Here is an 11,536-nt window from a genome sequence, read left to right as displayed (position 1 = left end):
AAATTCACTGTTACCCTGGCGAATTGCCAGATTCGCTGTAAAATACGGCGAATCTGAGGCATTGAATACTGCCTAAAGAGACTCTCCTAGTCGGAGGATGTTACAATCGTCGGTACTCTTTACCTAGCACGGCGCCCACGATTTTGATCGTGGTCATCGCAGGTACAAAAATCGCGGCCATTGAATGCACTAAAAAAATCGGGTGCGATGCGACCGACGCGATGCCCGCGATTTCCCATAGGGAACAATGTTAAATGTCTCAATTGACCCGATTTTTCCATAGGAAACAATGTTAAATGGCCCAGGGAGGCCAAATAGCCACCCTGAAGTGTGAAATGGCCCCCACAATTGTTAACGCCACCCCACGATCAACGTGAACCCGAAGCGTGGCACCCCACGATCAACGTGAACCCAAAGCGTGGCGAGCGCAGCGAGCCCGCGAGGGGCGGCGGTACGCGTCCTACGACCTTTTCATACCCCCACTATCCACGTCGGCGTGGAGTAGAGAATAGAATAGTGTGGCGAGCGCAGCGAGCCACCGAGGCCGAAGCGTGGCGAGCCCTGTGAGGGGATGCGGATACCTTCACAGGTATCTGCTGCGCTCGCCACACTATTCTATTCTCAACTCCACGCTGACGTGGATAGTGGGGGTATGAAAAGGTCGTAGGACGCGTACTGCCGCCGCTCGCCACGCTTCGGGTTCACGTTGATCGTGGGGTGGCGTTAACAATTGTGGGGGCCATTTCACACTTCAGGGTGCCTATTTGGCCTCTGTGCGTCGGTCGCATCGCACCCGATTTTTTAGTGCATTCAATGCCCGCCCTTCTAGGTAAAGAGTACCCAATCGTCTTTAAACGGCTACATTTTTCATTTGAGAGCCATGAAAATAAGGTCCCAAAATTAACTTCTATCTTTAGTTTGGTGCAAACCTATGCTAAAACCATTTAAAACATTGAATATTTATATTCAGGCACAAAAAATATGTTCTACTATTTTCAGAAAAATCCAAATGACATGTGGGGTACTCAATCCCCGGTCACGACTGTCGGTACATCCTGACAGCCGTGACCCTCGCCCGTTTTAATTTTGCTTGACCGTAAATCACCAGGTGGATTGTTGAGATTCGTCCGTGATCACGACAATTCACGTCCGTTCTCAGCAAAACGTGCCGACAGCTTTTAAAGTTGGGCCAGTTCTGTCAATCTGCCTCTTCAATGCTGTCGGTCAAGACAGCATTGAATAGGCGCCCCTCAGTCAGAAATAGCAGCAGTGACTGAATACCCCCCATAGTCCCTGTGCTACAAGAAAGGACAGAAGCAGTCTTCAGTACTATTGTTAAAACAAAATTCCCATTTACTTGGTCTTTTATGCTGTCTCCTGTAAACATATATTTCATGTTGTATAGGAAGTCACAGATCGGGTCCATAAAATTCAGGTGGGTGCTGCACTGATCCACATTCAGTAACATCTCGTAGAATGCTACACCAATCTAGGACAAGAAAAAATATTGTTAATATAGAAGGGCAAGAACGAATGTCCAAAAATGTCCAATGCAAAATAGGCAATAATGCTAAATTCTTTATTAGGGAACAATGTGAATGATTCCTCAACAAAATGGCCTCCTTCTCTGCTTTCACTTTGCCACAAGAAGCAGGACACAGATATATAAAAGCAAGGCTAGGATACAGTGTGGATTGTTTCTGGTCAGATACATTGCACCTATCCCTGTAACATTGTCTGTGCACACAAGTAGATCCTTTTTTTGTGCATTTATTTTATTTTGGAATTTATCCATGGTGTAAGCCCAGTGGCTCTCAAACTCTCTGCGTTGACATACTGACATTTACATGTAACAAATGTTTTAAGATCTAAAAATAAATGTAAATGAACCCTACAGTACCCAAAGCAGTGGTGAAGAAAAAAAAAATATATATAAAAACCTGCAGTCCAGAGATGCACTTCAGCCAATCAGCAGATCAAGCGGAGAATTATGCTTTTCCCCGCTCTTCCCTCTGCTCAATTAGATACCGTACAGACCTACAAATGGCATACATACGGATGACCAGCGATCAGGACGCCAGAGGTCAGAATACCAACTCTGGCATTTAGGAGGTGGGAATCCCAAAAGAGGTCAGGAGCAGGCAGCCAGACTTAGTAGGACATATACGAAGAGAATATTAAGAGGAAAGGGGTCCTAAGGGTTGTAATCTACACTGGTTAAAGAGGGAGGTATTTGACATGTAAAGCAAAAAAAGGAGATACTGTAGTGATGTGTGCAACCAGCTGGCAAAAGGGTAGTCAGCCCCCTAAATGTGCATAAGAAGAAAATGTTTTGCCAGCGCTGGCATATGGCATGTAATGAACTGGGAGCAAATTCAGTGTGCAATTAAGTGGATTTATATTTATTCTGACACCTTTAAAACTATGTGCGACACATACAGATATTTCTCTTCAGTGTGTCATGGCAGAAAAACTAAAATGAGAACCACTGGACTATATCACTGGGAACTTATTTTCAACAGTCGCCGTTATATTTTATATACAGTAAAAAGGGTACATCATTTAAGTTTATTAAAGTAAAGCTTAGACAAGGAGCCTGTATTACCTCTATCATGCACCTAGTCCTTTCTTGCTGAAAGCGCTGCAGGAATGGCCCTACCAAGTGGTAGACATAGAGCAGCTGATATTCCGTTTTCACTATGGGAATGAGAACTTCAGGAAGAAACCTGCAAAAACATGCCCAGTTAGTCTTTTGCTTTGATATATATAAAATGTAAAATAAATGGGGAAAAAAACAATTGGAATCGTACAGGAGAGTTTTGGTTCCTCAAACATTTTACTAGAAATCCATTACCAATTTAAAGACTTTTCATGGATAGGATCTGTAAAACAAGAAGTACTGGATACATATTATGCACAAGCTAAATAAAATGTATAGTTAGGGTACATACTTGGGGATGAGCGATAGTTGCCCAATGCTTGAATGGTGCCACACAGCATGTGCCAGAGCCAGTGTGTAACTGCAGCTCATTTCTGAGTATGCCTTGTGACATGCTGCAAAGTCAAACAGTTGGAAAGGGTAGCCAACCCATTCTGTCTCTGATGTAAGACTTGGACTGTTAAGCACACTAACAATGCGATCGTGTAAAACTATCCAATAAGGTTCCTAAAGATAAAACAAAGATAGGGCTTACCATTTATAGTACTACTACAGGTTTAGAAGTAAAGCAATACATATATAGATTAACATTACAAAAAAAACACAAAAAAAAAACACATAAAAGGGGGGTATTCAGTTTTGGCTGCATTGAAACCCATGTAGAGTTGACATTTTTGAAAGCAAACTGCATGGTCTAAAACAGCCGCATCCCCGGTCCCAGGGGTGCATTGCGGGAGTACTCCGGTGTCGTCACCACCGCACTCGTGCAATAACCCCATGGACCCGAGATGCCACTGAAGAGGATCCTGAAGGCCGCCGTGGAGATTGGGGGACGAGGAAAGTACAAAAAAAGGGGTGGGGGAAGATCCCTTCTCAGCAGAAGAGGTCAAGGTTCGTCCAACAACATGGCCAGAAGATCGGCGTACCACGACCTTCTTGGCCAGTCCAGGGCAATCAGAATTGCTCTAAACCAGTCCCTCCTGATCTTGCGGAGTACTTGGGACAGCAACGGAATTGGAGGGAATAAGTATAATAGCCACATCTGAGGGTCCCTGGTCCTGCAGAATAAAGCTGCAGCTTCTTGTGAACCAGGACACCAGATCTATGTCTGGACAACCCCACCAGTCCGTGATCAGCTGAACACCTGCGGGTGCAGGTCGTGGCGACTGAGAAAGTCTGCCTGCCAGTTTTCCACGCCTGGAATGAAAGTGGCCGATATGGCCCTTGCGTGCTTTTCTGCCCAGAGAATGATCTTTGAGACCTCCCGCATGCAGGACCGGCTTTTGTCCCTCCTTGACGATTGACATATGCTACAAATCACTATTCATTATAGATTTAAAGCATATCAATAAAAACGATTTGTAAAATATACATAAAAAAACATGTCCACATTTGGAAAATGTACTTTACTCACTGGGAGTGCTGTAATGATCAGTCCAATTGCATTCATCCAAGCGGTGATATTTTCTCGTGGTACTAGTGGCTGGCTATAAATACAGGAGATTAAAACAAAGTCAATCCTTAATCTAGACTAGCTTTATTAAAGACACAAAAGTTTGTTATAGAGCTTAATTTTCTGCATCAATTGGAGTGAAGTCAAACCTGATCAATTAACAAAACTACCATAGAAGAGAATAATGCCTGAAAAAAGCAAAAATTTGTATCCAGTGGGAAGAAAAACTTACTTCTGCAATTAAATAGGCTGTTTAATATACATTGGGAGGAGATCAATTGCAGGTAGAAGTCGTCACTCGACAAGTCCGCATGGCAACAGCAGCACTTATTGGAACCCCAAATCACACAAAACCATTGAAAGCCCCATAGGATTACAAGCAGTATTACGCAATACATTTTGGATTCAGGTGTGCGGCAAGGGGTGACTTTTCCAGCATTTAAAATGCATTGTTAGCTCGCAGTTGAATTCTCCCCATTAATTGTTATATATAAACTTGGTTACTTTGTATTATTTGGTGAATTCACCATATCAATAGCAATTCATATCACAACGTTTGAGAGAGATTGCAATTTTCTGTACACAGCAAAAACTGGACTTCACCACTTTTTTTTCCATATGATTACGAAAATCATAGTGTGCTTCTAAAGGGAATACAATGTGATGGAGACGGCATAAAATGTAAAATGATGAAATGAAAATAAACATTTTTAGAAACAATAAAAGTTCAGAAATACCTTTTTAACACCACATTCAGAAGTGCATTACCAACATCCTTCCCTGGAACAGCCAAAGCCATGAGCTCAACACATGTTACATGAAGTGCATGGGCAGCTGGATTCGGAAACTCATTGAACCTCCAATCACAGTTTGGAAAAGGTCCAGGGGATTTTCCAGCCATCGGTAACAGAAATTAAGGAAAACCTGCATGGTTTACAGAATTAGGACTTAAAAACTATTGAAATAGATTAATTGCAGATGAGGATTTCTGTGTATGTGATAAAGCTCAAATGAGTAGGTAATAAAATTGTAAAAAAAAAAAAAATTATATACATCTAAATGACATTTATCAGCAAATACATAATTTTAGCGGAAATCAGCAGTTTAGTGGGGGATTCAATTGGGTGCAAATATGGTCTCCCCTCCACCCTTTGCTGCTGAAGTTCTCAGGAATGCTGGGAGATTGTAGTTCTCCCAGACGGTAGTTCTCCCAGACGCTATCTCCGGTGTGGTGGAGGATACATTACATGGGTCCACACACATTACATACTTACAGCTACTGCAGAAGACCCGATTCCCAATGTTGGATTAAGACAGCGCTTTGTAAGGGGAGTAATTACAGACTAAATAACTTAGTGGGATACTTACCTAGCCTTTGGTGGGGCAGCAAGGCTCCCAGAGCAAGCTGCAATGATTTTCCCTAAAAATAATGATTTTAGGAAATAATGGACTCGCTCTGGGGTTATGCGGGTGCCGTCAGATGACATTGGAAGGCAACATACTGTACAGTGGGGGGGGGGCAGGCAGAAGCCTAGCTCCTGCAGCCCCAGCGCGGTGATAGCAGATTTTAGCACCGGGGCTACTGGAGCCGGAGGTCTGCTACTGCTGCTGAACCCGTCCCCGTCCTCAGGCTGTCATTGTGCTCCCCCGCCCAGACTCCACTACATCCCCTGCAGTGTAGAGAGCCGGGACACTGCCTGTGTGTGAGTAGGGAGAAGGCTCCAGCAGCAGCTTCCGACCTCCGGCTCCGGCAGACCCTGCGCGGTGATTGCAGATGTCAGTGCCAGGGCTGCTAGAGCTGGAGGTCTGCTACTGCTGCTGGCCCGTCCCCGTGCACCCCCGCTGGGTGTCCAGCTCCATCCCCAGAGTGTAGCCGCAGCAGCAGGGGTAGAGCACTGACTAATTCGCCGTAGGGGTTTATTTTCGCCGTCAGGGGCTCGCCGCCCCTGACGCATTGAATAGTGTGGGCTGGGAGCTGACAGTGAATAAGCGGGGTGGCAGTGAATCACGGCAAGCGCACAGCGAATCCAAAACAGGATTCGCTGCAGTGCACTCGCCAGAGCATTGAATACCCCCCTTTGTATCTTCCTAGAACTATTTGGACTGTGCATTGGACCTGAGGGGGCACCACAAGCATCTCATTTGGGCTGATTCCTCAGCCCGTTCAATTGGGAACGGGCAAAATCGGCCCAAATCGCGGTAGTGTATGGGGGCCTATAGTTATAGTTATGCAGTCACACTATGAAATATGTACTACTTGAGTGGCTGAACACACTGGGCCTTTCAAAATCATAAGGTGGAGCCTGAATAAAAGCTGAGGTTTGTACAATAAAAACATTTGTTTTGACGGCATCTAATATTGACTAATTAATTATAAATAATAATGGACTAGCAGCTAGACTTTTTTTTGTTATTTATTTTCGACATACTTAAGACAGATATACTTTAGAAAGTATGTGTACCCAGTGATGTCGTGCGTGAAAGGACCTGAAATCGGCAAGTGCATACATACTTGTCAATGCCAGCCGCGCCAATCGACCGCGGGGAGGGGATGCTGCATACCGCAGTCTCTCTTTCTCATTACATATATACACACACACACAAATCTATAATTTTGATATGTAAATCTCAACAATCTCAGATGTTTTTCATTTGAATGATGTACACATGGGGTTAATGAAAAGCCTTGCAGATAAAGCATGCAGTGGATGACGGAATAGTGTAATGCAGAAAAGTTGGTGTTAAAATGGACAGATGTTTGGATCTCAGGAGATAAGGTTGTATACCTGTTAACTCAGTGACCCAGTAAGTATATGCAGCAGCTGTTTCTAGTCCTGGTTCCACATTGTTTTTGGAAAAAGTTCCTCCTAGTTGTAAAAATACTTGTGAGGTGGACGTGTCCTAAATCCTTAGAATCATATGATATTTACTAACCAGGCTGCTCACAACTAACCACAGACAAACTAGCATGTGGAACCTGGACTAAGCAGAAAGAGTAGCAACGTTAAGAATAGGAAATGTCTCTTTGCTCAGGCTGAGTCTTACAAGGTCTGTTAGACCAAAGCCCTAAATTACACACTGACATGGGGTCTTTTTGCCCTTCATACACTGTTTAAATGCACAATAAGCAGGTAATAAAATACACACACCATTTAACCAGTGCAGCTTGATTGAATTTATCTCTCTGGTGATTCAGACTGGACTAGCTCATTTTTGTTTTTTACACTGTAATTTTAACACTTGGAGCTCTCGGGCCAAATGTAATAGGATGGGAGAACAGAAAGTGAATTTGAGTGTTCCCATATTTTTAAAGCAGCAATCATTTCACACTGAAAAGTCAGGTTGATTTTGCCATGTAATTGATTACCACTTTCAAATAAGTGGAACATTCTCCCCAAAGCTCTCACTTTCTTATTCTCAAACACGATTACACATTTGGCATAGTGATTAGTGTTCATCTTTATAACAAAAAGCACCCATTTTAGATACTAAATCTCCTCTGGAATAGTAAAAAAGCAATGTGGTATCAGAACTTACCCATTCCTGAATTTGAAACTGCTGTGGGGAGCTAACCACTGCTCAGCAGGCAATTTACTGTTAATGTGACCAGCCAGGAAGAGGAACTTTTTGGCAATCAATTGGCATGCTAATAAAGCATATGCAGTTTCATGTGTGAGTTGTAAGGGACGGAGGATCCAGTTCTGACACAGAAATAAATGCCTGTCAGCATTTTGTGTACACATTGAAGCAACGTTAATGAAGGACGGATCAATTCATTAGCATACTACAAGACACTAAACACGAAATAATACCAAGCTTCCATCATTTATGACCACACACACTGATGTAGGTGATGTCGTTACAAAACAGCATTATCATGCAGATATTACTCAAATGTGTGCCCAGCTTAATCGTGCCAGTACATCAGTCAGTGTGATAATATCATCTGTGTAAAAGCATAGATATCCTAAAACCTGGGCTGTTGTGGGTATACTTGTGAAGGTGCAGGTTTTCAGAAGTGGACATGTTGCCCGTAGCACCCAAATCAGATTCTAGCCATTATATTCTAGGAAATCAGTAGCATCGGATTGGTTACTATGGGCAGAATCTATCCTCCCCACTTCTAAAATCCAGAACTTTAGTAACTGTAACCTCCTAAAAAGAGGATAGTGTCAACAGCAAAAAGGACAGTAAGACATTCCCATTATATTTGGAAAAATGTCCTTATAGCTTAAGGATTTGTGTTGGTGGACAACAAGTCTTAAGACTGCATAGTCTTTAAGGCTGCCCTAACTCCGAGAAAAAAAACTAAAAAAAAAAACGAAACTTAAAACTATCTAAAGTCATTTGCAGAGAAATGTTAGATGTATGCTTTTAATAGTTACAAATTTTTATATACCACCACAACACAGTACACATCATATGCACATACATACAAATGCACATCAAACTATAAAGGATATTGTCAACCAGCCGGCCAATCAGCTTGCAATAGTAAGTGTCATCAGGGATCCAAGGATTATCCTCTCTGGCATTCATACCACATTTAAGGTATGTTTCACTTAGGCACCAACCCTGAGGCCGGTTATCCTTCAGTGATCCAATGATGGAATGGACTAGTTTGCGTTTTAGATTAGTCCGATCACGAAGGTGCATCTCATAGTAGTGAAGAGTGTTGTACAGGTAGGTCACTGGTCGATCTAAATTTAAGGAATACTGGTGATTATGGCCATTATACATTGTGGCAGATGTATTAAGCCTTACCTAGAGATGAATGCAAGGTTGATAAAGAGATAAACGTCTAGCCAATCAGCTCCTTACTGACTTTTTTCAAACACAGCCTGTAAGATGGCAGTTAGCAGGTGATTGGCTGGACGTTTATCTCTGGTTAAGGCTTAATACATCTGCCCAATTATTTGTAATTTTGCAAAATACATGGTTAATTGAATGCAGCACATTACCTCTTGTCAAGCTTATGTGTTTTAAAAGTTTTATCATTTATAATCAAGTTTCTAAAAAAGTTAGTCCCAATAATAAAAAACAAATACAATTATTACTGAGTTTTAGAACTTCTCTTAACAGAAGGCAAGGTTATGAGTTAAAAAATATTGTATCCCATAAGCTATATACACGATATGAATGGCAAAACAACAATAAACATACCATGAAACTTGTACAAGCCTCCAAGATGATCAAGCAAAGTTTCCAGTGACTTTGAAACCGGAAGCAGCTCTAGAAACCTGTGGATGACTATGTCAAATACTGGTAAAAAGCGAAGGCACACATTGCCAAAGTAGATGGGAAGGTACTGATGCTGGAACAGCACAGGAGGGTTCACTTGTTCTGCAAGTCCTTCAAAATAAAGCTTTTCTGGATATTTCTGAAACAAATGAAAACAATAACCTTAGATAGCAGTGGTATAATAATAATATTATTATTATCACAAGTGGAATAATAGTAATAATAAACAAAACACATATGAGATAAAGCTATTTAAATAGTACACACTGGGGTACTTTCTGGAATCGTGATGGGAATTACAAGGAATCTCACGAGACAGCCCCGAGAAAGAATGTTGCCCCTGTAGAGACTTATTTATAGAGGACTCTAAAGACACCAGCTCCATCTTGACAGAAGGAAGAGATACCTTTATAAGCGTGACAACATACTTGACGACATGAGTACCGATACACTCTGGAAAAAAATAAGATACCTTGATAAGCTTCAATTACTCTCTAGAAGTGAGTGAGTGAATTCCCATCACGATTTTAGAAGTAGCGCCAGGGGAAGTGCCCCACACTTTCAAGTCATAACATTTGAGGGCTATCTGGGAACTTGCCCTCCCTGCACATTCCCATAGTAAGCAACTTGCATCAGAAGCTCACAGATCCTTCATCAATTTTCACTTCTTGTTTATTGCCAATGTACCGTTCTCTTGTTTGGAATGCACAAAGTTGCTGTATGCTAGCACAAAATACTAGTAACATCCACAAAACATAAACATGTTTGTAGACTAAAAGTTATATTTTTTATGACACTTGAATGGAACATACAATTTTTTGGAGATTTTAATCTGCAGTACCTTATGGTAATTCATGTGCTTAGTATGCCAATCATTCTGCAGCCAGTGCTCTGGGGAATTCTCCTTCACAAAGTCGCTGACTCTGTTCCTGAAGTCATTTGGCTTCAGAAGCAGCAACTGAATTATGAAGTAGCACACCTGTGCTTCATTACCTTCATGGCTGCGCATGGCCTGTAGGATAAAAAGAAAGACATCCATCACTTTCCGCATTACTTTAAAGGCTCAGAATAAGCCATTCCTCTAAGCATCCAGACAGCTCATGGTTTTCCATTAATATGAATATATATTCCATTTGTGTTTATATAAAGCTTTGAAAGAGAAGAAAGATCCTTACCAAGCACAGTATTAATCTGTCCAGAGTCACAATGTTGTATTTCCACACCATGTCATTAAGCATCTCAATACATTTATTAAGCTGTTGACCCCCTGCTGAGGTGGAGAATTCATACACAAGAAAGTCTGCAAATGTTCGGACGTGTGCCACAAGAGCCCTGGCACCAATCCTCTCCAGAACTCTGTAACCAAGACATGTGAGACAGAAGATTACAAACCAGCATTTTTTGGAAAGGATTTGCCTGCGTATTGAAATTCCATACCATGGGGGTTAAAAAAAATACACCTGTGGCACCCAAACAGACCAGGAGTACCCCTGCTTGTGCACAAGGTAAAATTAAACAGAGTTTCTAATTAAGCCACCTGTGTCAAAGCTTGAATAGCCTTAAAACCTGGACTGTTGGGAGGACATCACACAGCTACTATATTTATAGTATACACAATACAATCCTTCAGTTCAGCATAAAAATCCTGGTTGTCATAAGTGCACGAGTTGTGCAACCTGTGGACATATGATAGCATCGAGATGTTTTTTTTTTCACTCACATATGGGTAAAAAATTCTCAATTAGGTACCCTCTGGGTTGTGACAGCTCATTTGTTGTGTATATGGTAAAATGCCCTTGTGGCTTTGTTGTGTATATGGTAAAATGCCCTTGTGGCTTATGTTATATCGGTAAGAGGGTCAGGGCCTTTAAAGAACGTATGGCCATGCACTGTACTTTAATTAGACATGCACTGAAAGGGAAACCCTCAGATCAGCCACTTGCTAGGCACTTTTTTGAAGCAAAACACAATATGACAAACTTCAGACATATTATAATCGACCATGTCCCTTTAAATAAAAGAAGAGATGACAGACACAAACCGCTACTTCATTTAGAATCCAAATGGATTTATACTTTGGATACGGTTAAACCCCGCAGATTAAACGATCACTTGAACCTTAAACTTTTTCTTACATAATTAATGGTTGATAAACTTCGGTTACATGGAATGTATACTTATAT

The 11,536-nt window shown here is 41.7% G+C and overlaps 1 protein-coding gene across 2 annotated transcripts in view; it reads right to left on the bottom strand.

Moving 5' to 3' along the window:
• Positions 1-11,536, bottom strand: part of MED23 (mediator complex subunit 23) — an 89,595-nt gene that overhangs the window by 3,893 nt on the left and 74,166 nt on the right. For both annotated transcript variants that reach the window (XM_083176708.1, XM_083176709.1), the window contains 9 exons: positions 10,529-10,709; positions 10,195-10,365; positions 9,276-9,492; positions 8,576-8,812; positions 4,850-5,015; positions 4,074-4,146; positions 2,952-3,166; positions 2,606-2,726; positions 1,358-1,489 (listed from right to left, as the gene is read on the bottom strand). In XM_083176708.1, the coding sequence (XP_083032834.1) occupies positions 1,358-1,489; positions 2,606-2,726; positions 2,952-3,166; positions 4,074-4,146; positions 4,850-5,015; positions 8,576-8,812; positions 9,276-9,492; positions 10,195-10,365; positions 10,529-10,709 (1,513 nt within the window). The remainder of the gene's footprint in view (positions 1-1,357; positions 1,490-2,605; positions 2,727-2,951; positions 3,167-4,073; positions 4,147-4,849; positions 5,016-8,575; positions 8,813-9,275; positions 9,493-10,194; positions 10,366-10,528; positions 10,710-11,536) is intronic.

Source organism: Crinia signifera, chromosome 3 (assembly GCF_055691185.1).
Source record: "Crinia signifera chromosome 3, ASM5569118v1, whole genome shotgun sequence".
Classification (NCBI taxonomy): domain Eukaryota; kingdom Metazoa; phylum Chordata; class Amphibia; order Anura; family Myobatrachidae; genus Crinia; species Crinia signifera.
The sequence above is the reverse complement of the archived record's forward strand: the minus strand, read 5'-3'. Positions and strand labels throughout refer to the sequence as shown.